This window comes from Phaethon aethereus (genome assembly GCF_964289735.1).
Source record: "Phaethon aethereus genome assembly, chromosome: 19".
Classification (NCBI taxonomy): Eukaryota; Metazoa; Chordata; class Aves; order Phaethontiformes; family Phaethontidae; genus Phaethon; species Phaethon aethereus.
This window is the reverse complement of record NC_138595.1, coordinates 12,673,214-12,701,081: the sequence shown is the minus strand read 5'-3', so window position 1 is coordinate 12,701,081 and position 27,868 is coordinate 12,673,214. Positions and strand designations below refer to the sequence as shown.

The 27,868-nt window shown below is 57.5% G+C and overlaps 4 protein-coding genes across 4 annotated transcripts in view; 2 read left to right on the top strand and 2 right to left on the bottom strand.

Annotated features, from left to right (window-relative positions):
* Positions 1-195: 195 nt before the first annotated feature.
* VPS37D (VPS37D subunit of ESCRT-I) lies at positions 196-2,536 on the top strand (the record flags this gene model as incomplete). Its single annotated transcript, XM_082008478.1, has 4 exons — positions 196-318; positions 1,250-1,421; positions 1,759-1,841; positions 1,993-2,536. 4 exons carry the CDS (start codon positions 196-198, stop codon positions 2,479-2,481), a joined length of 867 nt encoding a protein of 288 aa, XP_081864604.1. The 3' UTR covers positions 2,482-2,536.
* Positions 2,537-11,029: 8,493 nt separating this feature from the next.
* Positions 11,030-11,668, bottom strand: DNAJC30 (DnaJ heat shock protein family (Hsp40) member C30; the record flags this gene model as incomplete). Its single annotated transcript, XM_082008415.1, has 1 exon — positions 11,030-11,668. One exon carries the CDS (start codon positions 11,666-11,668, stop codon positions 11,030-11,032), a length of 639 nt encoding a protein of 212 aa, XP_081864541.1.
* Positions 11,669-11,760: 92 nt separating this feature from the next.
* On the top strand, positions 11,761-17,004 carry BUD23 (BUD23 rRNA methyltransferase and ribosome maturation factor; the record flags this gene model as incomplete). The annotated part of the gene is made up of 12 exons (XM_082008790.1): positions 11,761-11,808; positions 11,896-11,933; positions 12,228-12,323; positions 12,564-12,646; positions 12,745-12,841; positions 13,652-13,748; positions 14,116-14,166; positions 14,759-14,844; positions 15,059-15,104; positions 15,408-15,469; positions 16,598-16,687; positions 16,839-17,004. The coding sequence occupies 12 exons, from the start codon at positions 11,761-11,763 to the stop codon at positions 16,891-16,893; spliced, it is 849 nt and encodes a 282-aa protein (XP_081864916.1). The 3' UTR covers positions 16,894-17,004.
* A 3,824-nt stretch (positions 17,005-20,828) lies between these two features.
* The window catches only part of STX1A (syntaxin 1A), a gene marked incomplete at both ends in the record, with an annotated part of 90,252 nt that continues 83,212 nt past the window's right edge, over positions 20,829-27,868 (bottom strand). Inside the window, 4 exons of the mRNA XM_082008382.1 lie at positions 20,829-20,906; positions 21,453-21,563; positions 23,259-23,396; positions 23,715-23,788. Coding sequence (XP_081864508.1) covers positions 20,829-20,906; positions 21,453-21,563; positions 23,259-23,396; positions 23,715-23,788 — 401 coding nt within the window. The remainder of the gene's footprint in view (positions 20,907-21,452; positions 21,564-23,258; positions 23,397-23,714; positions 23,789-27,868) is intronic.

Sequence of the window (27,868 nt, the reverse complement as noted above, 5' to 3'; positions counted from 1 at the left end):
TGCAGTGCCGGTTCCCCCACCAGCCGCGGGCGGCGCGGTGCACCACCGGAGCGCCTTGTGCTCAGCTGCGGCTCCTTTAAGGCCGGGGGGGGGGGAGGGGCGGGGCGCGCGTGGCTCCCGGCGGCTGCTGCGGCGGGGGGGCCCGTCCCGCGCGAGCCCGAGCCCGAGCCCGTGCCCCGGCCCCGGCCCCGGCCCATGTCCCGGCCCCCGGCGCCGCCCGGCTCCCCGCGCCGCGTCGGGGCGCTCAGCACCGCGCAGCTCCGCGCCCTGCTGCAGGACGAGCCCCGGCTGCAGCGCGCCGCCCGCCTCAGCAAGAAGGTACGGCCGGGGCGGGGATCGGGTCCTTCAGCCGGCGGAGCCGCGCAGCGCTCGCCCCTGGCGGGGCCTTCCCGGTGCGCGGGACCCGGGCGCTGCGGGGCCGGGCATCACCCGCCCGTCCCCGGCACCGCTGCTTGTTGGTTTTCCCTTGAGATCTGAATCGCGCCCGCCGGACGCGGGGGCTCTGGAGGAACCGCACGATTCTCCGGCTGGGTTGAGGCGGCCGCGGGGAAACCTCTGCTTGGGCGTCCCGCCGGCGGCTTCCCCGGGGCTTCTGGTGCTGCTCAGGGTTCAGCAGCCATCGCCTGCCAGGCAGCCTCGGACCAAAACCCCCAGCAGGGCCACAGCCGCTGCCCGCACTGCCCCAAGATCTGGGGGAGGCTGGGAAGCCCTGGCCGTGCCCTTCGCGCCTGGCTTCGTTCCCTGCATCTGGGATGAGCCCTGAGTGCTCTTCGGCTCCAGCGGTTCCCGGTGTTCCTCTGCGGGAACAGGAACGGGTTATTTTCAAATAATTCTTGGCCTGATTTCAGCATCTTTCCCCTGGGCCCCTCAAAGCACAGCCCGGCACCACACTCTGCTCCCCGTTCCGTATGGGTGGAAGATGTGTGTGCAGCGAGAGTGGGTGTGTGTCTCTCACCTGACATCGTTAGCTAACGAGTCCTTTCCTCTGCAAAGGGGGCTGGGTAGCCAGCTGTGAGGTTTGCCACATTCAGGGTAAGCTGCCCTATGCTGTGGGTAGCCCAGGTCCAGCTGCTGCATCCCTCTTGGGATGCACCCCTTCTCCAGGCAGAGCAGAGGGATGGGGACAGTGCAGGAGGAGAGGGTTTGCCCCTGTCTGGCAATGGACCCTTTCCCAGCAGTCTGCCAGCTCTGACTAGTTCTGCCCATTTCTCCCAGTGCTGACACGTACCCCCCATTCCTGTTCCCACAGTTTCAGAGTCTGCAGCTGGAGCAGGAGATCTGTTTGGCTTCAAACTGCACCCTGGCCAGGGTGAACCTGTCCCTGCGTCCACGGCTGGAAGACGGAAAGGCTGCCCTAGCCCTCAAGTACCAGGAGCTGTGGGAGATACGAGAGGCATGTTGGGACAAGCAGCAGCGCCTGGGTGAGTGGGGTGCAGCCGATGGGACAAGGCAGAGCCTGGCATGGCTAGAGCAACCTGTGTTAATAGGAGGACCCAGGTGGGCTCAGAATCCTTGAACCTGCCCTGGAGAAATGTCCCAGCCATGATCAGGAGCAGTGAAGGTGACTCTGCCTGCGACACAGCCAGCCCTCAGCTGGGACTGATGCCATGGGGGGATGCAGGCCTTGGTGTGCAGGTGGCTCCAGCGACGTGTTCAGGGGAGGGGAGCTGATGTTTGAGGATGGGAAAGACAGCAGCCCCCAGCAGGGGGGGCATGTGGGGGGAGGTTTGTTGGCAGCCTTATCCCCTACCGACACAGAGGCGTACCTGGAGAAGTGGAGCCCACAGAGCGCCCTGGGCCAGCTCCAAGCCAAGCTCAATGCCTCTGAGGCAGAGTCGGAGGTGAGTCAGGCAAGAGCCCTGTGCTGCTGTCCCTTCCTTGCCCGGGCCCTGGACTCCTCTTTGTGCCCTCTGGAGAAGAGTCCAGGGTCCAGGGGGTACTCAGCCATCTGGGCTCCCTTGGCTTCATGCTGTCCCACTGCTTGTCCCACAGGCCCAGATAGAGCAGTTCCTGTCCCAGGACCTGCCCCTCGATTCCTTTCTGGAGTCCTTCTACCAGAGCCGCACGCGCTCCCACATCTGCCAGACGCAGCTGGAAAAACTGCAGGAGCTGCTGCAGAAGGACCAGGTGGGCAGGGACCCTGTGGGCCCTGCAGGGCACTCAGGTGCCCTGGCTAGCCCAACACCAGCCCGTCTTGCCCCATTGTGGAGTGGAGCAGCCCCCAAAGCTTTCGATCTCTCCTATGGTTTTGTGCCTGCCTTTCTCATCCCCTCGGAGGCTGTTGTGCCCTTTGCCATGCTGGCTGCACCTCCCAGACACCATCTCCCAGCCCTTGGACACCAGCCAGCACCTCCCTGCTCTAAAATCCCCAGCCCAGGCTCGCCCCTGCGCCTCGTCGGACACATACCCGTGCTCAGCCCCCAGCACTTCCGCAGGCAGCAGTGGCCGCGACACCAGAAGCAGGAGCCTCCACACCGGTAGCAGGGCAGGGATGGGGGATGTCACCGCTCCTGGCCCTGTGCCTCCACAGGGGCTGCACAGGAACACCCTGGCCGGGAGCATGTGGGGGTGGGCACGTGGTGTAGGCATGGCTCCGAGGGGCTGCCTGTCTGTTGGGCAGGCACAGGGGTGGGTACTCACAAGGGGGATGGAGGTGCTTGGCCCACAGGATGGGACAGGTGCTGTGGCCAGGCAGTGCATACTGCATTTGGAGAGCTGCCAAGGGGGACATCTCTGCATCCACAGCAAGAGGAACAGTGACAGGAGGTGGGGGCAGGTGGTTTGTAGCGATGTCAGTGGGCTCAGTCAGGTGGGAGGTAGCAGGGAAGAGGCCCCAGGATCACTGGGCACCAAGTGCTTTCTAAATAAAGGCTCTTTTCCACGCTCTGTGTTACCCCTTGTCTCTAGCTATGAATAGAGGGTGGGGCAGGCAGGGAAGAAGTGGTTGTGGGGGGACTGGCTCCAGGCTTGTAGGTAACTGGCAGTCAAGGAGAGTCCTCCAGCCTGGGGACACTCCAGGTGTTGTACCTGCACTTGGCTCTGCCCATCATCACCCTGGTGAAGGTGAGAGCCCCTGCAAGGGGGGCAGAGAGCCCAGTGAGTGTGAATTTTACCCCCAGGCAGGTGCCAGGGACCATCTCCCAGCAGTTTGGCCCAACACATGGTGAAGACTTCTGGTAACCTGAGATGCCTCATGCCAGCAGCCAAGTCCTCGTACCCATGAAGGGTTACACCCCACAGCCAGCCGGGCTCACTCATGGCTCTGCAGCAGCTGGTCCCATCACCCTGTGTGCAGCCCTGCAGTGTTTAGTACCCATTCCCCATCCACCCTCTTGCACTAGCCCTGACTTCAGCCACCCCTGGAAAAGGAAGCAGGAGGCCCAAGCTTACCCTCTTTCATCCCAGGCTCCTCTGTTGCTTTCCTTAATTTCATGCAATGGATGGTGAGACAAGGCTGGGGGGATAGCCCTGGTTCCTCCACCTGTAGCCTCCTGGGCACCCTGGGGTTCTTGTTCCCTGCTCTGGAGTCTCTCATGTGCTGTTTCTAGGTTCTTACTTGGTTTCAGGCTCTTCTCATGCTTTCAGCCCCTGCCTGGTTATAGTATTTTTTTCTTTTTTTCCTGTTGCCTGCCCACCCTGCAGCTTGGCACTTTTATGTAGAGTGCTTAGAAATCATCCAAAGCAGCAAGAGGCCCTGGCTCTTGCTACAAAGCACCCCAAAATATGGACCATCAGCTTCCAGTGTCTGATCACCCGCTCCACCACTGAGGGTATGGGTATTCCCTTCTTACTCCAAACTCAAGCCCTCACTTGTTATACTGGGTAAGTGGCCCCAGTCCCACAGATTAAAACAGGTTTAAGACCAGAATAAATTGGGGCCCAGCTGCTGTGGCTTTATTGGCAGGCAAGGCTATGGCAGTCACTGGAATATTTGGGGTTTCCCAGAGCACCACCTGCTTTCCTGGGTCCCACCAGGCTCAGTTTGGGCTCAGCCTGTCAATAAAACGTGCCAGGACACACCTGATTGATTGCCACAGTCAGGCTCTGTGGCTTACCACATGCCAGGAGGCTGGCAACCACAGCACAACAGTTTGGTTGAGTTCCCATACCAGCCTCACAGGAGTAACCTAACCAGTGAAATTAAAGGGACCAAGCAGAAGCACTTAGGAAGCCAGCTGGTCCATATGAGACCAGTTGTGCTGTGTCTGGAGGGGGCTGGGATGCACAGGCAGCCCTGTCCTACCCAGTGTCCGTGTGTCTCCCAGACAGGTGCCCAGGCTACCTTGAGGGCTGCACTGGATGCTGTGTGAGGTGACCAGGAGCTGTGGGGGGTGGAGCACAGGGATGTGGGCCCAAGCGATGTGTGTGTGTTAAGCTACGAGGGCTCTGAGCATGAACACATGAGGGGTGATGCGGGGTAAGCACAAGGCTTCTCCCTGGGGATCTGGATGCCCACCTGGGAGAGGAAAGCCACCTTAGCACTTGGCTCAGGAGGAAAGGACCCCAAGGCAATGGCATGAGGACATGGAGCGTGCTGGAGCCCAGGGCCAGATGCCTGTACGGGCTGAATGCCAGCCAAAGGCAATGCTGATGAGCTGTGTCACTGCCCTGCAAGATGGGACCGGGCACAGCACTGGGGCTGTCACTAGAGCAAATACGACTGTGCACAAGGAGCCAAGCCACCCGAAAACAAGCCATGCACAACCAGCAGATCTCCCCAGCCAGTGCCTGTCTTGCACAGCTCCCCAGGGCTGGGCAGTCCCAGGCTGCATGGGTCTGTCACCAGCTCCAGGACAAACTTCCCTGGCCCTGAGCAGGTGCTGAGTGACCTTACAGCACGGGCAAATACAGCCCCATGAATGTGAACACTCAAGGTGACCAGCTGCCTCTCTCCAGCCTAGGGAGGGTGACTGTGTCCCAGGGAGGGTGACTGTGTCCCACCAGAGCTGAGAGTACTAAAAGTAATGGTCCAAAGAACAAAGTGAGCTCGGCTGCTGTGGTCCGGGCTGGCTTTCTGTCCATAGGAGCCCTGCAGCACCCCCAGGGGCTTGCCCAGCCCAGGTAGCAGTGGGTAGACCCTGGCAGCCTTGTGGTCCTGCTAGGCTGGCCACCACCCTGCTTCAGCCAAGGTCCTTTAACCACTGGGAAGCTGCCAATCAAGGTGAGCTCCTGCCCAGGGGAGGTTCCTCCAACCTGGAGTTGGTCCTCTCCAGTTTGGAGCACGTACTGCCCCAAGTGGGTGGCCGGACACCCCAGCTGTAGTGGCCCCAGTGGGGAGTGTATATGCAGCATTAGTTCACCCTGAGCCTTTGGGGAACATGGCAGCACTGGGTGCCTGCCACTTCGCTCCTAGAGTATGTGGTCAGCACGTCACTGTACCAGCAGCTCCAGCCCCTTCCACAGGCAGGCCTGGGCTGAGGACAAAGTCCCACATGGGGCACAAGACAGGGACATTATTAACAGTCAGGCGCTGGCAACAGCACAAGGTGATCCCTCTGTGCCCCTCCTTGCCTGCACCAAGTGCTGCCTGCCCCGCAGGGCCACGTCGAGGGTGGTCAACGTGCCCCCACTCGCCCCGGGGGAGGAAGAGGAAGTGTTACCACCAGGCGTGCATCTGCATTCATTTCTGCACCAGGCCAGGCAGCAGCCTGGGGCCAGCTCAGCCCCTCTGCCAGCTGGTGTACAGCCAAACCCAGGAGGGGCAGGCAAGGAGCTGGCCCTGCCAGCTGTGGCCTCCTCAGCCCCACTAGGCCTGGCTTTTCAAGAAGCCAGGCTGGGTAAGCAGCAGCCCCCAGCCCAGGAGGGACAGGACACCTGGGAGCGAAGGGATTCCCCCAGCGTGGGCGGCCTCCAGGAGACCCTTTGAGCTGCAACCCCAAGTCAGTGGGGGATGCAAAACCTGAGGCTGGTGCCAACCAGCGAGGGGTGGTGCCAGGGTGCCCCAGCTGGGCCCCACTGTGCAGCAGGCACTGTGCAGGCAGCAGGGCTGTTAACAGAGGAAACTATTTATTAACAGTTAACTCTATTAACAGTTAACTCCATTAACAGAGGAGTCACTGCAGGGGATGCTGTGTTGAAGGAAGGGGGAGCTGCCCCCCCATCCACAGGTGCTGCCAACCGTGTGGCCCTTCCCTGGTGGGGTAGAGCCACTGCGGGCCCATCAGCAGCAGGACTGGGGTGCAGAGCTCTGCCCAATGGTCCCAGGGCAGGTAAGGGCTAGGGCTGCACAGGCACTGTCCCCTCACCCACCTCCCTGCCAGGCCAGCCCCTCTGGGGGGACACAATGGCCACCCCTTCAGTGCTGCTCAGGACTCTACTCATCCAGCCTTCAGCTCCTTGTGTCTGCCCCTCATGTCATTGACCCAGCTGGTACCGCCAAAGACCTGCCAGGAGCAATGTTTAACCCCTTCCTTCCCAAAGAGCACCTCAGCTTCTCCAGATGGAGGTAAGAGACCCTAATGAGGCACCCAAGACCCCATGCCCACAGGCTGCACCACCCAGCAAATGAGGTGAGCAGCTCAGCACCCAAAGCCCATGGTTATGGTCATGTCAGCCCACATGAATGGGCTGGGGCAGGACTGGGGAATGGGGCCTACACGGAGCTTGCAAGGCCTCAGGACTGGGGCTGTCAGGCTTCATTGAGGCTTATCTCAATTTGCCTGGAGCTTTCTTTGATTTACTTAGTTTGTAACAGCATCTAATTACCAAGTGGCCATTAACTACTTAGTTTTAGTTTTGCTTCCCTTTTACAGTGGCATGGTGTGATGTCTGTTATTAGTAATTCAAGGGTGGGAATGAGTTACAAGAAGTTACATAGAATAAACCCTGGGGTGAAGGTGCAGGGCAGAGCAGTACAAGCCTGGAAGGGTGGGCATAGGGTGATATCTGAGGCCCCACCAGCAACCCACCCTTGGGCAGTTCCTTTCAGTGACACAAATCTAAGAGCTGGCAAAATTGGTGTCAGAGCAAAGAACCAGCATCCAGCAACACATCACTTACTATAAAGGCAGATGTAACATGGAGCTGCAGAACAATGAAGAGAGGGTAGGATGTGCTAGAAAATGTGTAAAAGTAGCTCCAGTAGACTTCAGAGTGAGGAGGAAGAAATCCACACTGTGAATATCAGAATCCTCCCAGTAAAGTCCTCAAGGATGCTGGCAACTCATGGTGACCCCCTCCTCAGCTGAAACTGCAATCCTCACCACTCCAAGGGCGTAGGCCAGGACGGGGCTGTTTAACAGCTGCAACTGCAGTATATTGCTGAGATTTGTTTTGTAGTAACAGCTTCAAGAGGAGGCAAAGCCCGCAGCAGACCTGGGAGCGGAAGCTGTTCCCTCCTGTGACCCCTACACACAGCTGCCTTGCCCCACCTGCAGGAAGATGGGCTCTGTCTCTCACAGAAACAACCCTCTGTGGCTCAGTACCCCCAAGGATCTGTCCTTGCTGTCCCTGAGGTGTGAAGACAGCTGAGGCCACAGGCAGTTGCAGAGCTTCACCCTCTGCTGCATGGCTCAGATCCAGCTGCCAGAGGAATGTGCTGGAGCAGTGCACAAGCCTATGCCCCCTTGCAGCGAGAGGGAAAGAAAATTCCTCATGTCTTTCCCTGATCTGCCTGGCAATTCTCCCTCCCCTCCAGAAGATAGTTCTGTAACCCTCTCCGATTGCTCGGCATTCCACTGATGGGAGCACTGAATAGTCACCTCTCAACAACAGTACTGCTCAGCCACTGCCATAGGAGAGGTAGAATACAGGGTTTAAATACACAGTAGGTCCCTGTGCAGCAAGCTTCACATATCCTATCAGCCCCTCTTGTGCCCTGTTTCCTCTCCTTGTCCACTTTGACCTTCTTGATCCTGGTGGGCTTGTACAGCTCACACAAGCCCCTACCATCACACCACTGCTGTCACAGTTAGGCCCTGCTACAGCAGGCCTTTCCCCTAGCAGTCGTGCCACTGGCACTTCACAAGGACTGCGCTCACTTGGCTAAAGGAGTCACAAGAAATCCAGTTGCTCCTGGCACCTCTCCCTCAGGGAATCAACTAGGGAAAGACAAGAATGTGACAACAATAATGACACAAGAAGACGAAGGGGTAGAAACCTGGTGTGCTGGGAGGTGGCAGTTGGTCTGTTAATTTGGACTAGCTCCAGCTACTTTGTGCCCAAGCTCCTGAAACCCTTCACTGGAGCAGAGCAGCACTCAGGTCTGACCAGAGCAAAGGTGATGCTGGGGACAGGTATATCATACCCCCCCAAAAGTGACAGACTGGATGCCCCAATGCATCCCCCCATTCCCTGCATTCTGTGCTTCCCCTCCTATGACCAAACTCAACAGCAGAACCAAATGCTGCCTGCAGCATGTGAGCACGGAGAGTGTCATGAGCACAGGGGGTACGTCACAAGTGCACAGCAACCCCCATGTGTCACAGGCAACACACAACGGGTCTCCGCAAGGCAGGAGTGAAGTCCATGGTGGCCCAGAGAGGCCCTCCTACCCAATCCCCACTGACTGCAGGCAGCATGCCCACCCTTCTCAGCACAGCCTCAGGGAAACAGGACACCCCTCGCCGCCCTCTTCATCGACCTGCTGCAGTCACCACGTGAAACATCAGCCTGACCCCTACCCTCCATTTTCCAGCAAAGTACAAGGAATATTTAGCTCCCAAGCCCACCAAAAGAAAGATGTGTCATTTCGTTACCAGTTTATGGCTGGATATCTTTAATGTTCAAGATACATCATGGAGACCTGAGGAAAAAGAAGAGCCAATAATTTGAACGGTCCAAAGCACCCACTGAAAGGCACATGGATTAGCTCTGTTTTGGTGCCTGCATACTTCACCCTGCAAATTTCCAATACAAGCACAAGACACAGAGAGCAGGCGAGTCAGCCCAGTCAGCTTACTGGAGCAGCTCCTCCCTGTCCCAGTGTTAGGGGGCAGAGCAATCAGGCAGCACACCAGCTAGTGTTTCTCCTGCTCCACGCTGCACCACACCAGACCCTCTCTCTGCCAGGAAGCTGGCTCAGAGCTGGGTATGGAGCTTGCCTGTGGGAACAGCCCACAGCCCCAGGCCTCAGCACTACATATATTTAAGAAAGATCAAACCAGAGGACAACTCATGTTTGGCAGGACTGCCTTAAAAACCCGCAAGCCACACCACCAGGAACTACAGAGGTACTCCTTAGTACCCACTGCTTCCCATGGACATCCCTAGCTTTTCCAGTCTGGAAGAGAAAACTTCCTGCCAAACGCTGACAGAGAAGCCGCCTCTGATCTTTCAAGTGGCTTAGTTTATAACATGAAAATGCACCAGTGTGTGACACAGAGCCACAACTCAGGAGTGGAGGAGACTTTCACAACAAGGAGACTTTCACTCTGTAACCAATGCCCTTGAATGCCAGACTCCTGCTCTTCATATCCTGACACTTCAGGACTATAGTCTCACACAGAGGGATGGACTGACAACCAGCGAGGATCCTGGAAAATTCTCTCTCTGCCCCTGAGCTGAATTTGCTCCAAACACGCAGCAGTCTCCAGAGTCTGGACACTGGTGGTGTGGTGGTACACTGCTTTCCAGAAAAGGCATAAAGCTCTCCTGTACAGCACATACCCTGTACCAGTAGACATTACACTCCCTGCCATGCTACTGCCTCAGGCTCAGTTCAGTATCACAGAATTCCATAGCTGGAAAACACAGGACATGTGCTTTTAACATGTTTGTGTTGGGAGAAAACATAACCCAGGGTCACTGCAATGAAAGGCAAGGGCTTGGCTGCTGCACAGACTGCTGCCAGCCAGGCCCAGCAAATCCAGGGGAAAGCAATGCAGATAAAGTCTTTGGCACACTCAGAGTTAAATATCATGAAGCTTTGCTCACTCCATGTAGTGCCAGCATAGCACAGGTAAAAGCCCCACACAAGGAAAGACAGAAGCTCTGAGACACACAATCTTTAGATCTTAAAACACTTCAATACTTAAATAGGCAAATACTCTCATGCGTAAATGATGCTTAGGTACATGTAAAACACAAGAAATACCACTCAGCACCACGAAGGCCTGTGCAGGATGGCCTCATGCAAAGTTCTGGCAAGCCCTAGACACGACAGGCTGTTCCGAACACAGAAGTGTTTTGGGCAGCACTTCCAGGAGATATTGCACGCTGACCAGGACACGAGGCAACGGGCCCAGGTTTCATTCTTCCAGGCTGCTGATGCCAAGACTTCCATACTCACCGAGGAAAGCCCTGAACAGGAACAGACAAGGGCAATGATGCAGTTTGGAGATCAACACTCCCAAAATTCCCCAAAGATGTAGTAACAAACAGGTGTGACAGCATAGAGGTGGCAGGTGTCAGATTAACAGAAAGCCACAGGGAGCCATAACACTGGTGAGAGCACCCCCTGTGAACACACACAGCACACAGACACCACTGACAGCCATTTAATCTCTGCTGTGGCCTAAAACAGGCACATGGTTCCCACCAAGGTGAAACAGCAGTGCCAATGAAGGGGACGCATCACAGTCCACAAAGCAGAGTCCATTTACCTGTCAGGCACTGTGTGTGCAGGTCACATGGGCAGAGGGGACACATCACAGCCTGCTGAGCCCCTACACCACATCTGCAAGGTCACGCTGGCAGCAGGGGCACATCACAGGCTGCAGAGCAGAGCTCACATGTGGCATCCAGTGGTCACACACTGTCTGCAGGTCACACTTAGAGGTCACACCACAGCCATGTACCATGCCTGCCAGTTGCACTCTGTGTCCGAAGGTCATGCCGGCAGAGCAGTCAGGTCACAGCCAATGGAGCACTGCCCACACATGGAGCCTGCTAGTTGTACAGAGTCTCTGAAAGTCACACCGGCAGAAGGGACACGTCTCAGCCTGAGGAGCAGACCCCACACACAGTGCCTGCCAACTGTGTGGGTGCAGAAGACACTCCCAGCCAGCTGCCATGCCCGCTGGTGACACTCCATCCCAACGCCGCAGTGGAACTGGGTGGGTGCCCGGTGGCTGCCCAGCTGACCCTGCTGTCACTTGAGGCCGTAGAGGATAGCGAAGCCCAGAAAGAAGATGAGCCCAACCGAGAGGTCAGAGAGAAGCCGGAAGCGTCCCTGGGCCGCGGCCTCCTCCCGGCGGAGGCGCAGCTGCTCCCGCCGCGCCCGCAGCACCCGCTCCCGCTCCAGCTGATCCCCGTAGTGTGCCCGGTAGAAAGCGTCGAAGTCGAAGGGCGGAGGGACGGGCCCGCGGCGGGCGGCGGCGGGGGCGCGGGGCGGCGGTGGGGCGGCGGCTGTCGAGCGGCCCGCGGGCTGGGGGGCGCGTTGCAGGTCCTCGGGGCTGAAGAGACCGCGGTCGTACTTGCGACGCAGGGCGGCGCTGCCCAGCACCCGGTAGGCCTCGCTGACGGCGGCGAAGCGGGCAGCGGCAGCGGCGCTGCCGGCGTTGCGGTCGGGGTGGTAACGGAACGACTGCTCGTAGTACGCGGTCTTGATCTGGGCCGCCGTCGCCGTAGCCGGAACCCCCAGCACCTCGTACAGGTCGTGGCGCGGCCGCGGAGCTCCTCCGCCGCCCGTCTGCCCGCCGCGGGACGGCGTCAGAGCGCAGCCGGGCCGCGGGGCCTGCGGGGTGACGGGCAAGAGGCGCCGCAGGCGGCCGAGCGCTGCCGGTTCCATCAAGCCGCGCCGCCTCAGCGCCCGCCCGCCGCCATCTTGGACGCGACGGCGCCTTCCGCGCGCGGCACAGACCAGTGACGTCACGTGGCAGCATGGCGGGCAGCGGTCGCCGGCCCGAGCACCGCGGGCCGCCCGAGCTGGTGAGCGGCGGGACGGGCGGGAAGGAGAACCGGGCCTCTCCCGGGGATCCAGGGCCTCACCGTCTCCACTTCTCTCTCTTGTTGCAGTTCTACAATGAGGCCGAGGCGCGGAAGTACACGCAGAAGTACGGCGGAGCGATCGCTCCGAGGCCGCGCGGGCGGGGAGGGGTCCTGTCATGAGGCGGCGGGGGTGGGGGAAGGTGGGTCTCGTCATGGGGCGGAGAGCGGGGGAGAACCCGCCGGGAGCGGAGGGAACGACCCCACCGTGTGGCTGCAGCCGAGGGGTCCCATCGTGAGGCGGCGGCGAGGTGTCTGCCGGGGGGGGGAGGGTGGTGTGAAATCCCACCGTGGGGCGGTGGCAGGGGCGGTCGCGCCGCGGGGTTGCCGCCGGCTGCCCATGCCCTGGCCGTGTCTTGCAGCTCCCGGGTGGTGGAAATCCAGTCGCAGATGTCAGAGCGCGCTGTGGAGCTGCTGGGACTGCCAGAGGACCGGCCGTGCCTCCTCCTGGACGTGGGGTGAGCACGGGCCCTGCCCTGTGTCATAGCACATGGGGCATCTGGGGCTTCAGCCAGCCATGGCGCTGGGGCCAGACGGGCGCCTGGGGGCGAGGGGCATCCCGGCCCCACGGCACCGGCACTGGTGTCTCTTTGCTGTGGGCTGAAGAAGAGGCACAAGCTGCCGTAGTGTTGTAGCTGGCCAGGGTCACCCTCGGACCAGGCCCATGATCCCTTCACTTTCCCCCTTCCTCCCTTCAGCTGTGGCTCTGGACTGAGTGGGGATTACATCTCTGACGAGGGTCACTACTGGATTGGCATGGACATCAGTCCTGCCATGCTGGGTGAGGAGGCTCTCCTCCCCTGTCCCCCTTGCCTCACCTCAGAGGTGGTCTCTGAAGGTGTGAGCTGGTTGTCTGAGCTATGCTCTTGTTTTGTGCAGATGTGGCTGTGGAGAGGGAGGTGGAAGGAGACCTTCTCCTTGCAGATGTGGGTCATGGCATTCCCTTCAGGCCTGGCATGTTTGACGGCTGTATCAGGTGAGTTTGTGGTGAGCTCTCTTGATACGCCATGTAACTGCATCATCTCTATAGCACACATGTTCTGCATATGGTGCAATAACAGATGAGCACAACTGTCCTTATCAGTTGCTCTCTTTGCTCCATGCAACATGACTCCACCTCTCTGGGACAAGCTGCTGAGATTCTAGATGATAGAAGCAGCTTCCAACAGCTGTTTCCCAAGTCATGCTTGTCGTCTTTTGTGCTGGTAAGCTAGGAATTTTATTGAAGTAAATAAAATAAAATTGGGAATATTGTCAGGAGGGTTGAGACCTGCTCCACAGAGGAAAACAGAACGTGTGTCTGTACCATTGGTCAGCTGCAAGGTCAGTCCCTGGATCAAAAGTTGATGGTTGATTTTGGGATGAAAAGCTAGATGAAGGGGACAGAAACACTTTTCTGCTTAGAGGATACTCCAGAAAGGTGCTGGGAAGGAGCAGGGACTGTCGCTGATCTGAACACTCTGGGATCAGTCATTGGCAAAACCTGCATGGCCATGGAAGGGCCACAGCTAGGCACTTGAATTATTTGAGCACCTGGCCTGAAGGGGATGCTTGGTGATTCTTTTGTGCTTGAATAACTACTGTGGCTTGTTGGGTTTTGGCATAGTGAGTCTCCAGAGCGGTTCGTGTAACTGCAAAACAGAAGGCAAAGCTATATGGAGAAAATTAAATCTTTTCCCTCAAGCCTACCACATGCTTAGTGCTGGAAGTAAGTTCAAAGGGAAGTGACAGGCTCTGCGAAAGAATCGATGGCTCAGTGTCCCAGAGGTCTTGTTTTCTTTCTCAGTATTTCCGCAGTGCAGTGGCTTTGTAATGCTGATAGGAAATCACACAGCCCTCCAAAACGCCTTTATCAATTCTTCTCAACTCTTTATACTGCCTTGGTAAGTGTCATGCTCTCCCAGTCAGACGTCTGCTTACTTTTACATCCTCATTGGTGCATTTTAGCAAGATATTTTACGTCAGGTATTTAAACGCTGTTCTGAAACGGAGGACTGGCAGGAGCACCCATTTCCTATCTCCTTGCCTGCCTACATGATGTCTTGTGCTTGTTTGATCCCTGCTGTTACTCCCTTTCCTTGCTGTGCTGTGGAGGAGGTGGCTCTGCAGTCTGAGCAGCTTTCCTGGGAATAGTTCCCCAGGAGGCTTTGGGGAGGTGGGTGCTAGTGTCTGGGCTAGGAATTGGGTGATTGTGTCTGAGAGGGGTTGCCTGCACTGAGACAAGTTTGTGACCAACTTTATTTCCTGCAGGCCCGAGGATCCCGAGCTGTCCTGCAGTTGTACCCCGAGAACTCAGAACAGGTACAGGACATCAGTCAGTGGAGAAGAGGCATAGGCAGAGAAGTCATGTGCTTTTGGGGGCTCTGAATGCATCATGTTTCTCCACATCGGGTCTGTGTCTCTGTCCTTTCCACCATCTGTAAAGCTTGTTAGAGAGCCCCGCAAAAAACCTATAAGGAAGATGCCCTATGCAATTTCTGTTGCTTTCAATTGTCTTGGGCTGAGCCTTAAAATCAAAGAAATTGGCAGGACATGATCTGAATCTGATGTGCTGGATTTTCCCTTGTGTGACTGGGTTTGAAGAGTGGCCTGTAGTCATCAGCTCTGTACTGTAACTCTCCAGGGCTGGAAAATCCAGCCCAGTGTTCCACTCCTAGAGAGTCTGCTGTGCCAATTAACCCAGGCTAGACTGAAGAGCAAGGAGAACCAAATTAAGACAGCAGACTGGTGTTTGGATGGTACTGCAGGACTGAGAGCTTGGTGCAGAGTTTTAACAGGAGCAGGAATGACCTATCTTTGGCATGCGCAGTTAGCTGTGGTCGAACCCAGAGGTCTCTTGGGCATTGCTGGTGGATGACTGCTAAATAACTTTTGCACTTGCTTCTTTTTCCAGCTGGAGCTCATCACAGCCCAAGCCATGAGAGCTGGCTTTACTGGGGGAATGGTGGTAGATTACCCGAACAGTGCCAAAGCCAAGAAGTGAGTCCTGTGTATATGTATTTGGGTTGAGGCCTGGGTTTAGCAGTGATTTCTTTTGGGTTTTTTCCCAAAGTTGTTCTTTCTCCCATGATACAGTCCTGGACAGAGGTTACAGCTTAGATCTGGCTCTGTTTTAAACAATCTTAGCCTCGCTTGGCGACTGGGAATTGCATGCTGAATCCCAGCTTCATGCTTTTTGTTCTTGTTCTTTCAGGTTCTTCCTTTGTCTCTTTGTTGGGGCATCTGGCACCTTACCAAAGGTGAGGAGCTCTGCGAGGCAGCAGCTGGGTGAGGTGGAAGAGCTGTGGGTGGAGGAACTCCCACAAGAGTGGGAGCCAGGCAGCTCTGCGTGTGCAGATGTGACTTATTTTATACATTTGCTGTCAGTCTCACCAATCCCCACTCTCCCTGAGATCTGGTTTCATTGCCACAATTTCTGGAAGACCAGTTTGTTTCTGCTCCAGTTCTTCCGCTTGCAGAGCCCTGGTTTCCCCTTAATTTAGATGGCATGACTGTTAGCTCTGCTCCAGAGGAGAATGAAACTTCCCAATTTTGCTTTTCAGGGCCTTGGTACTGAGTGTGCTGATGGAGAAGAGATACACCAGGCAAAGTTCACCAATGAGAGGTATCGTGTGAGGGGTGAAGCTGCAAGTCTTCCCCAAGCAAGGAGTGTTGGGGGGTATAAGGGCTGGTTTTGCTGACTGAGGACAACAGCGCTGCCATGTGAGAAGTGACTGAAGGGAGGGGACCGGGGACACTGGGAGGACTTGGCAGCCCAGATGGGCACTGCTTTATCTTATCAAAGGGCCTCAGATGCAACGAATGGAATGGGTTAGTTTGGAGGGCTTTGTGTGTGGTGTCGTGGGGCTGTTGATGCTTCACGAGAGCTGCAGCTGAGCATTCAGTCTGAGGTGCGCTTTCTGTCCGGCACTTGGCTCTCCAGCTCATCGCTGTAGCATAGGTTAGTTAATTTAGATCAGGTGATGGGAGGCAGAATGTTTACAGTGCTGGTGATGCCAAGCATGGCTTTTTATGTTGGGGCGGCAGGCTGCTGTGCCTGAGGCCTGGTGTTTCCTTCCTTCTGCTGTCAAATTCTTTGCTTAGCTCTGCTGAGCCTAGGCGTTTCTCCTGCTGGTCAGGTCTCCTCCCATGGTAGTGGTGCAGGGAGGAGCCCCTCTTGCAGCCAGTGGGAGAGACAGAGAATAAAAACCAGAGGAAAGTCGTCATGGCTGCCAGGAGATTGTGGCTGCCATGTTTTCCTGCCTCTTACATTGCTGTTCTGTGCTTAATTAGTCCAGGGGGTAGCTGGTCTTGGAGGGCAATAGCAGAACTGACTACTTGCTGGGAAGCCAGAGGCTTTGTCTGCTTTGTTCAGAGTACAGCAGACAAGGGGAAGGTGGTTGTGCTTGAGCCCATATCCCCCTTGAGATCCCAGAGCCCAGTGTACTCCTGGTGTGTCAGACACGGCACAGGGGAGTACTGGCCTGCTGCAGCCTGTGGAGGGTAAGTACCCCTTGGCTCAGACCCAGGGCTGGAAGCAGCCTCCCTCCCCAGTGTATCTGGAGTTGAACTGTTTGGCCACCTGCCCCAGTGCTGGCTGAGCCTCTTTCTCCCCGGGGGTGGTGGGAGGAGTACTCACTGGTTTTATGAGGCAGAGGGCAGGCATGCCTGGATCTGGGTGACCATCCTCCAGGGCAGAAAACTGTGCCCTCCACCTCAGTTCCTCTTCATCTGCTGTCCGTTTTCTTTGTAGGACACGGTTCAGAAACGCCAAGGGCAAGTCTGTGAAGAAAAGCCGGGACTGGATCCTTGAGAAGAAGGAGCGTAGACGACGGCAGGGCAAGTAAGTTCTGCTGGGCCCTGCCTCAGCTGAGGCCGACCATGCTGGTCTGGCCTGCTGTCACCTGTTCAAATTCCTGCCACGAACCCGCTTCCCTTCACCTCCCAGAGTGACCTGTGGATTGTGCTTAGTTGCTGTCTGCTTTTCTCTGCAGGGAAGTGCGAGCAGACACAAAATACACGGGTCGAAAGCGCCGCCCTCGCTTCTGAATTGCTCTGGACAGTGCTGGCATGGAAGATGGTGTGTTGGTCCCTCCAGTGAGCCTCCTGTGGATGGCACTGATGGGCACCCCAGGACTGGGACTTGCTGAGACAGGTCATTGTGGCTCTTGAAGGTGTAAACTAGCTCGGGTGCTGCCCAGCAGCCAACTGCAAAGCTTCCAGACCTGTTTTCCTGGTGAATGTAGATTGGCAGACAGTGCTCTGGCCACTTGGTGTCTGCAATGCCGTTGCTTATCTTCCTGAGAGTACAGTGAGCCATCTGGAGCTCCAGGTGAGCCAGAACATTATATCCAGCCTCCTCACTAAATAGTCAATGAGTCAGAAGTGTTGCTGGTCTCCTGTGTCCTGCCCTCAGTGCAGGGGAGTACTGAGGTGAGAACATAGCACCTAGTTCCCTGCCAGCTTCCCCTCTGCCCGCAGGCAGGGAGTCGGGCAGTATAAAGGTTTGTGTCCCCATGAGGGAAAATCTTCCTCCTGGCATGTTATTTCTGTGACGATTGCTTCTGTGGGAACTTTGCATCAGGCCCACCCTGTATGCTTTAGTGCTTCAGGGTACTGGGGTTGTCTGCACCCCAGCCCTTGTTCCCCATCACCTCCCTTCCCCTGCAACAGACAGGTGCCAGCCAGAGCTTTACAGTTACAAATGTTTATTCTACATAAAAATTCCACAAAATGGGAAGCTGTTTTGCACCCAAAGCTTTGGAAGAAGAAAGGGAGGCTAGCAGGAAGGGAAAGGGTGAAGGAGAAAAGAGGCAACATACAGTGTCATCCAGCCCAGTGAGACAGAGCAAGCCAGGGTCAAGATCCACATAGAAAACAAGGACACTTAGCTCACAGTACAGCAACAGTACAACTCCACGGGGGGCTTGGAAAGCCTTCAAGTACATTAATTACAAAAAAAAAAAAAAAAAAAAATCCCCAGTTCGAGTGCAAGCTGTGCGTGCCCCACACTGCTCGGGGAATACTGCATCGACATGCTCCCAGCGCTGGGAGGGCAGGTGGCACTTGGAACAGAGGTGGTATAACCCAAAGGACAAGTGGTCTGAGGTTGGGGGCTGGAAAGAAAAAGTGAAATGTCTCCCCAAAACACAACCACACTGTTGATTTGGTCTGTACATGCAACAACGGGTAGGTAAAAAGGAACTGAATGGGGCTTCCCGTAGTGCAGGGGTAATTATTGCACCAAAACACCCTCCCCTCACAGCGAGGACAGTGTGAGCCTGCCTGTAAGGGCAGCAATGGCAGCCTGCTCCTCTGCTTCCCTCACGTCAGAGCCTGGCACCACCACTGCCTGCAGGCAGGATACCAGCAAAGTGCCAGTGGCAAAATTGCTGACTGTGGCCTCATCTGGCTTCTGCTGCTGGGGCTGCTTGGCGGTGGTGGTGCCAACAAGGAAGGAGCAAGTGCCAAAATCCCCCCAGTGGGATTGGCCTCATGCCTTGACAGGGGTGGGCCACAGCCCTGATGTCATATGAGCTTGTGCCACAAAAGCCACTGCTTGGAAGAAAAAGTCACCTTGTGCTAGCAGTGGGCATTGCTGCAGGGTGAGAGCCTGAGAGGAGCTTTTTTGCCTGCCTGCCCAGGAGCAGCCCTGTCAGCAGTGTTATTGCTTCCCAGAGGAGGGGGCTCGGCTCTTGCTGGCTCAGTAGAGCATAGCGCAGACTTGTGGTGGCAGGGAGCTGCACAGGGGCAGGAGCAGCAAGGCATCGTGCATCACTTCCAGCTCCCTTTCCTGTAGCCGCACATGTCCGGAGAGTAAGGACCCTGCCCATGCCTGCCTCCTGCCCTGCAGTGAGGCTCCAGAGATGGCCTGTCCCTGCTTGCAGGGGTCCCGGTGCCCCAAGCCCTTTTGCGCACACAGGCTGCAGTGCTGTAACTCACATCAGTTGTTGTGGGACTGTGAAAGAAGGGGGCTCCGGTCTTGGATATTCCCATGGCCGCACCTGCTGGGGGCCTGGGCTGGGCGGGGCAGGGGACCAATCTGGACACGCTTCCCAGCAGAGGCTAAATGCAACCAGGGGCTGTATTGTAGGACCTCGGGTAACAGTGGCAGGGAAAGAGCTGTGTCTGGGTTGCTGCTGGACAGGGCTGCACCTGGGGAAGGCAGCGCTGTGTCTTGACTACAGCCCGCTGCCTTTCCCCTGCACCCATGGGCACCACACACAGGAACAGTGCCTGTGCTACAGCACCCAGACAATGTGGAGGAGCGTGGGGTTGGAGCAGCCCTACCCTCACTCCAGTTGGAGCAGGGAGGTGACACGCTGCCTACAGCTGGAGTACTCATTGCCATCAAGTGCCCTTTTTCTGCTACCAGCATCTGGGCTCATGTCCAGCCCCTATCCCAGTGTGGGGCTGAGAGCTTGGCCCCAGGTGCATGCCCTGCTCTGCACTCCTCTGTGGTGCTTTGGCATGTGCATGGGCCAGCTGGAGCCCTGGAGTCTCTGGAGGAATGTGAGGGCAGAACCTTGCCCCCAGCCCAAGGAAAACGGACAGTGGCAACACAGGGTCCCTCTGAGCTGACAGCAGGCTCAGGCCACCCCATGGTAGCTGCATCCATATACTGTGCATGGTGGGGGACACAGGGCACCCAGGTGCTCCCACAGCACCCCACTGAGTGCGGATGCCTCACTGGATGGGCCAGGGGATGTGCAGGCAGAAGGGCACTGTGCCAGGAGGAGGTGACAGGGGCAGGTAGATGCCAAGAGGTGGCAAAGAGGTGGAAGGGGCAGTCAGACACTGCCCTGCTCAGGAGCTAGTAGGATAGATGAGGAGGAAGGCTGCTGCTCCTAGCTTGCAGGGGGGTGAATGCAACAAGGGCTGCTCCTGGCACCACGACAGGAGAAAGCTCAACTGCCTCCAACCCCCAGCCATTAGTGCCTATGTGGAGAAGTGAGGCTGGAAGCAGCCCTACTCCCAGGCAAGCACTGCTGGGGGCTGCGGGCATCAGAGCAGGTCCAAACCCCGATGGCCAGAGCTCAGGCCGGGGGCAGCAGAAGCCAGGGCCACCATGTGCTGGGGCTGAGAACAGAACAATGAGGCTTTGGTGCAGGGTGTGTGGCTAGTGAAACATGCTGGCCTTAAAGTACCTGTGCCCCCCTGCCCTGCCAGGCCAGCACCAGTGTGCGGCACAGGTCCCATGTGGCCTGTCCCTGTCCTCAAACAACTGTGATGGCCCCAAGCAGCTCCTTATCCCACACTGCCAGCAGCCTCCATCAGGCACCCACTGCCAGCAGCAGCTTGTCCAGCCCCCGGCACCCACACCTAGGGAGAGGCACCCCGGCCTAGGGAGAGGGCAGCCCTACCATCAGCAGAGCAGCAGGGATGGAAGTCTGCAGCCAGCTCTGCAGCCAGCCATGGCCATGGGATGGGCAGGGACAGGGGGAGGCAGGGCCTGGCAGAGCACACCCCTGGGGAAGGGCCCCATGAGAAAAGCAGCCCAAGGAAAGGTCTTTACAAGTGCAGATGTGGCTGACACGAGAGCTCTGGCTGGAGGTGATGGGGAAGCTGAGGGAGGTTGCTGGGCACTGTATTCCCAAGGACCCCAGCACTCTTCGTTGGTCCCTCCTCATCCTTGGCTGTCACTAACACAGACTGCCCAGCACAGGAGGAAGAGCAGCACCCAAGGGCACCTCTGTACCCACCTGGTCCCAGCCAGCCACCCAGGCTGGAGCAGTGATGAGAGCTCGGGTTCCTGCCCAGGGTCCCCCTTGCACCCATCACCGTCCTGTGCACCCTGCCTGTGCCCCGGGGCCGGTGCTCCCTCCACACAGACGCACCGCACACACAGCGTCACAAACAACCATGCATTAGAAACTGAAATGCTGCTGGGAGGCTCCGGGGCTGCGTGGTTCGCTCCGGCGCGGCTGCGGCCCCATGGCACGCGCGGCTCCGTCCATCACACACAGAGTCCCCGTGAGGTGAGTCTAGCCGAAAATGCCGCCGAAGGTGGAGGCAATGACGATACCCAGGATCACGCAGCAGATTATGATCATGATCTTCTTCTGCTCAGGTGTCCCAGCATCAGCAGGGAGAGAGGGGATAGGAGACCATGAGTGTTGGAGACAGGCTGGCCCCGAGAGCTGGGGGCTGCGATCTGTCCCGTTCCTGTTTGCCCATGGTGGGCTCTGAGCAGCACCGTGGGAGCCAGAGGGGCTCTGGCAGCCCCAGGGCAGGGATGGGCAACCCAGCTCCCCCCTCAGCCCTGGGATGGCAGAGCTGAGCTAGAGGCCCCTGTCCCCCCAAGCTGATACGGGAAGAGGAGTGGGGACTGGGACAGGCAGCTGGCACTGAGCTCACGGTCAGACCTGGACCATGCCTTTTCTCTACTACTTTTGGCACGGGACGTGGCTCTCACAGCAGGCTTGGCCCATGGGATCCACCATGTCCCTTTTCCTTCCACCAGTCCGCACCCCTGCCCCACAGCTTGTCCTCAGTGCTCACGCAGCCTGTGAGGCTGCCTGCTCCTCTGTGCAGGGGCCTGTCCCCCAGACAGAGGTGTCAGCAGTGTAGGCAGAGGAAGACAGGCCCCAACCAGTGCCGTCACTCACCCGCCTGGCTTTGCTCTGGTACTTCACTGCTTTTTTGGTGTCAGACACAGCCCGCTCCACGTAGTCCACTGAGTGCTCCACGTTGTACTCGATGCGGTCAATCATCTCGCCCTGCAGAGCGGCGACAGAGCCCACGCACCCACATGCATGCAGATGTGAGCTCCTTCCTGCTCTGCTGCTCCCTGGCAGGAGAGAGACACTGTCAGTTGCCTGCAGGCAGTGGGTGCCCTGGGGCACCCTGGGGTGGGGGCCCTGAACCACGGGCTCTGTCCCAGAGGGCTGGGACCTCTGTGCACATCCCAGCAGGGAAGCAAGCAAGGGTGAGGGTCAAAGGGGTTCCTCAGCCTGGTCCTGGCCTGGTGGTCACCCTGTCTGATATCTCAGGTGACATCAAAGCCACAACAGGATCTACATTGACACCGTGCTGCACACTGCTGAAACTGGAGGTATGGAGGGGAGCAAGGACCACACCAGCAGCGCCACGTGGGATGCTCACAAAACCACACGCATGCAAGGACGACCACTCTGATCTGCACAAGCACCTTGCTGAGAGCGGAGGGTCCTGGAGTGAGGCTGGCAAGGCCAGTCCACCAGGCCCTGTAGGGACTCCTGCCCAGCTCTGGCCCTGCGGCTGCACGGGTGGGCTGAGGATGTGGACTCCTGCAGACACGGGGACATGGACTGGGGCGAGGTCCCCCAGCCTGTCCACCTCCTTTGTCCTCACCCTAACTGCACAAGGAAGCATCCAGGTCCTGCATCAGCTGGGAACAGAGTCTGACAGTTCATGTGGCCAACAGGGTTGGCAGGAATGGTCGGCTCAAGGCCCAGGGAATCGGTCATGGCCAGCAGCTCTGCAATGCTCGTTTCTCAGCCTAATGCTGGAGACCAAAAGGAGGTCAAGCCTTGCAAGCCCAGGGGTGTTCTGGTGTTATCCCCCAAGCATGGAACCCACCAGGCTCCCTGCTTCTCCCCACCTTGCCTAAAGCTGCTGCTTCTCCTTCTCACCTGTGCCATGCCTGGGGCAGAGCAGGTAGCTACCAGCACTGCTGCCAGCTTGGCATCCCTCTGCTCCGGGTGCCAGCAGCTCAGAGCCTCCTACCGCACAGGGCAATGCAGGGTGCTGGCACAGTCTAGTCCTTAGAGTGGGGCAGGGAACTGCGAATCCCTCGTGTCTGTCCCCCAAGGCAGACAGGACAGGGCACCAATGCCAATGTGTCATGGCCACCCTCACCTGCCTGCCATGGGCTGGCCCTAGCGCCACGTAAGAGCTGCAGACATGCAGGGCACAGCCATGCAGAGCAGAGCATGCAGCACTAGCCGGGGCTCAGCGGGGCTTTACCTGCCACTGATGTCTCCTCGGGCCATGGCAGCATGGCGGGCAAGAAGGGGGGTGAGCAGAGACACCAGACCATGTGCCTGGCTGAAGGGCCAGGCGCCGCAGGCTGGCGGCATAGCCAGGGGCAGCCTGGCAGGACTACCGAGGCTGGTGGCACCCCAAGCTCACCCAGCAGGGCCCGGTGCTCCAGGGGTGATGGAGAAATCTCTGCCAGCGTGGCAGCCACCCTCTGCCCTCCTCCAGAGCCCATCATCAAACCTCCCACCCTGGGCACACAGCAGCCGCCGGCTCTGGAGTGCAGGGCAGGTGGCTCTGCCCCCAGGGAGCCCAGCTCAGCCCCAGCGGGAGCTGCGTCCGTCCCAGATGCAGTTTTTCCCCTCAGCACTCACCCAGGCAGGGGACCGCCAGCAGCCCCATTGCCCTCTAACCTCCCCAGGTGAGCCGGCCATCGGGCCACAGTGTCTCCCTACCTGGCTCTCCACCAGCATGGCCATGTCCATAAACATGTCATGCAGCTCTCGGATGCTGTTCTCCAGTTTGATGATCTCACTGTGCCGTGTCTCAATCTCATTCAGTGCCTGCTTGGTGATGTTTGAATCCATAATGATCTGCAAGAAGATAGGGCCACTGAGCACTGTGCTCAGCCCCTCAGATGCCAGGATTAGGGGCACCAAGAGAGGGAAGAGCTGGAGCCCCTCCAGCCACTCCAGCCCAAGCAGTTGGTAGCAAATCCCCACCCCACCCTCCAGCCAGGACGCAGCTCCTGCTCAGGCAGCATCCTCAGGCCAGACCCAAGCACCCAGGTCCTACCTCCTGCATGGGCTGAGCTCATCACACCTGTACTGGGGCCACTGTGGCAGCATGTCCACCAGCCAAACCCCTTGGAAGAGGGGGCTGGCTAGGCTTTAGCCTGTGCTGGTGCTTACCCCGGAGGAGAAGATGGCCGGGTTGCCGCTCTCCAGCATGTCCTCCAGCTCCTCGCTGGTGGTGGTCCTGCCAGCTGCAAGTGACACAACACGGGTCAGCCATGAGCCCCCATCCCAGACATGGGTCCCATAGCCCTATCACAGGGCTCTGCTGGCTCCATGGCATCTCCCAAGAGTGGAGTGGAGCAAAGCTTCCAGCTCTGAGAGTGCACCAGGCAGTTTGAAGGGCTGCCATCCCACAGCAGCTGTGCCAGTCCTGCGACCCCTCTTTTTAAGGCAGTCAAGCTGCCAGCCTGGCCCAGCTCACCCAGGAAAGCCTGTCTGTCCCTCCTGGTCAAGCTGCCCATTCCTGTGGGGCAAGGAGTGGTGCCAAAGGACCAGCAGCCACCAGCACCCAGTTGGCAGGCTGTGAAAGAGGAGGAATGGAGAGCAGCAAGCCAAGAGCAGGGATGCTCATCCCATCCCAGGCCAGTTCAAGGCCGCAAGGACACTGAGCTTACAAGGGCTCACTGGCCCAGCAGGCACTGCTGCAGTCACCAGGCTGCCTGAGTTTTAGCCCTGCAGCTGCATAACAGAAACCAGGCTCCATCCTTCCCACTGCAACACAGCCCTTCTCCTTGGGCCCAGGGTGGCACCTTCAGCCCCACAGCTCATTTGGTGCCTTCCCCTCCCCGTGGACATACTCCATGCTACTACAGGGGAGTTATTTACACTCTGTGGTTACACTGATCCCCCACCATTAATTGCAGCATTCTTCAGGATAACAGCCAGAGAGGACCTGTGAAATTACAGTGCTGAACTATATGGCGCCAGGCTGAGGCTGCCCAGTGGGAGCAGGGAGGGGGGAGCAGGCCACACGTGCAGAGAGGGCAGCAGACACCCCACCGGTGTGATCAGGAGCGAATGGGGCAGACAGGCCAGAGCAGCTAATGAAGCGACTTTAGATGAACTCCAAACCAGCAGAAGAGCAGGCAGGGAAGGGCTTGGGTCTGGTATGGTGCTCCCCCACAACACGCTGCCCACAGGCTCTGTCAGTGGTATCAAAAGGCACAATGACATCCTCCAGGATCAGTCCAGGGCACCTCTGAAGGGGGGAATGGAGGAGACGTGGCAGAGCGCAGGGGCAGCCCGCAGGACAGTACTCCCTGCTTTCAGCACTGCCGCACCAGGGGCTCAGACCACGGTGGTTCCCAAAACACTGAACCTGGTCCAGGCCTTCACCACAAGTGTGTCAGTGTCCCAGGGAGCACTGGGGGGGCCCTGCATGCCTAGCCATGCCTGGCCACCACCCCACAGGCATGGTGCATGCTGCCACCCTGCCTGGGAAGTTCCTCCAAGGACACCTCTGCACTTCATTACATATCTCTTCTTTGCAAGGTCCTGCAGCTGGGTCGGGGCAACCCCCAGGACCAGCACAGACCAGGAGGAGGGGAGGGAGGGACAGCAGCCCTGCAGGGAAGGACTGGAGGATACTGGTGAGTGACAAATGGGACCTGAGCCGGCAATGTGCGCTCGCAGGCCAGAAAGCCAAGTGTCTCCTGGGCTGCATCACCAGCAGCGTGGCCAGCAGGGCGAGGGAGGGGATGCTCCCCCTCTGCTCCGCTCTCCTGAGACCCCCCTGGAGCACTGCGTCCAGCTCTGGGGTCCCCGGCACAAAACAGACATGGACCTGGTAGAGCAGGTCCAGAGGCAGCCACCAAAATGGTCTGAGTGATGTAGAGCAGAAAATGAGACCTTTCCCTAAGTATCTTGTGAAAGGGAAGGCCTGGTTACTTTTATAAACTCGCATGCCATACTAATCACCAGCCTCCAGAGGAGGAACTGAAAAGAGGGACTTCAAGGATTGATAAAGGAAACATCTTGCTACAGGAACGTCACTGGTATGAAGTCAGCAGAACCCACAGTAACTGGGGGAAAGGTAAAGGCGGCCGCGGGAGATCGTGAGCACCGACTCAACTGAGGGAGTATGCAAAGTGCCCCCCCGCCTGCTACGAGCATGCGTGCTGACTTACAGAGCAAGCGAGGCTAATTTAAATATAACTGAGCAACAAGTGTTAAGGGAATCACTGACCAGTGAGTGTAGATTCAGGTGAGTTTTTACTAATTAAACAACACAATAAATATGTAATGATTCTTTTGTGTGGTGTGCTAGCTTTGTGGAATACCACCTAGCACCCATATCTGCATAAATATGTGAGAACAAAATACCTCTACCCTGTGTGTATATTGGTTTGTTGCACACCAGGCATACGATCCCACTTTTGGGACAACACGAGGGCTGGGACACCTCTGCTGTGGAGAAAGGCTGAGGGAGTTGGGGCTGTGCAGCCTGGGGAAGAGATGGCTCTGGGGAGACCTCACTGCGGCCACTCAGCACTTAAAGGGGGCTCATAGGAAAGAGGGAGAGAGACTTTTGACCAGGGTCTGCAGTGACAGGACAAGGGGCAATGGTTTTAAGCTGAACAAGGGTGGGGTTAGGCTGGACATCGGGGAGAAATGTTGTACCATGAGGGTGGTGAGACACTGACACAGGCTGCCCAGAGGAGCTGTGGATGCCCCATCCCTGGAAGTGTTCAAGGTCAGGCTGGACGGGGCTTTGAGCAACCTGATCAGTGGGAGATGTCCCTGCCCATAGCAGGGGGGTTGGACTGGATGATCTTTGAAGGTCCTTTCCAACACAAACCATTCTGTGAGTCCATAAATCTATAAGAGTGCACCTAAAGCTCTGAGAAGATGCTGCTTTGCAGCAGGAGAACAACCTGTCTGTAGCCCGTGTGAGTTCAGAGCAGCCTGCTCATGGCTGCAGGTGATTGCTGAGCTTTGCCATCTGTGTGCTCACAGGTCTAAGGAGCTACATGATGCCAATGTCCCCTTGGGTTGATCACCCTTCCCATCTCCCCCAGCTCTGGGAAAGGTCCATGGCCCGTTTCCAGCCACACTTACATGTTTTAGCGTGACAGAGTATCACTCCCACCAAGGGCGACCCACGACACCCCCTTGCCAGTTCCTGCCTATTGGATCCTCAGTCTCAGCTGAAACTGCCCTGGTTCCAGGAAGGAAGAACAAGAGCTCAAATAGCACGAATTTACAAACCCTCCTGTTGACTCTGCTCAACTCCGAGCGGTCACTGGCGCAGTGACGAGGAGGAGCATGCCAGTTGCAGTGCATCAAGGGCTACGTGCTCTGTCCAATTCAAGCCCTAGAGACAGCCCTGAAGGCAAGCAGTGGGATCAGCTCCAGGAGATTCCACGTCTCTCACAGGCAGAGGCAGGATGGGATACAGGATACATGGTCTCATCCTGGCTCTCACCACCTCCTTGCTGTCCTGTTCCTCTATTGCAGAGCATGGGGATGGTAAAAGCTGCAGCGAGGTGAAGGAGGAGAGCAAAGACATCACATGGATTAACGACGGCCCAGCCAGTGCAGGCTTGGCCAAGGGCCATAGCTGGTCAGGAGGAGCTTGCTTTAATGCTGAACCAAAGCATGAGGCCTGGAGGCTGCATCTTGCCCATGCCATCCAGCACAATGCTCACCCAACCTATGTAACCAACCTGCAGGTCCCCAGAGGACTCCCCACCACCTTTGACTACGTTTCCTGGTTTGGAAAGGCTGTCATTAGCTCCTCAGCAGCAATAAAATCAGATTAAAGTGTGCTAGATACTTGGTTGATCTGCTGCCCGCATCATCACAGAGCTACTTCAACAACCACAAATGGGAATGAAAGGACTGAGTCAATGCAAGGTGCCCACAAAGGGGGAAGAGCCTGGGGGAAAACCCCTGGCCTGAAACGTCAAAAAACCCTGGAAAATCATGAGAGCTGGACCTCTGCCTCCCCAGAGAGCTCCAGAATACATCTGCCTCCTACTTGGCATCTTTAGATATTAAAGTTTCCTGGGGAAAAGAAGCTCTGCCAATGAGCAAAGCAGCACAGTGCATTTCTGGGAGCTGCAGCACAGAGGGAGAAGCAAACTCATCCCTGAGCTAGCAAGGAGAGAATGGCGAGAGATGATGCACAGGTCATGGTGCAGCAGGGCCATCAGAAGCTCTGTGACAGGTAGAGACATGAAGCCACCGAGGAGACTCTCCACCTCAAGGCCACTACACAGTCCTCGGCCCTGCAGTGCCCAGCTGGATGGAGTGGCCGTTCCCATTGA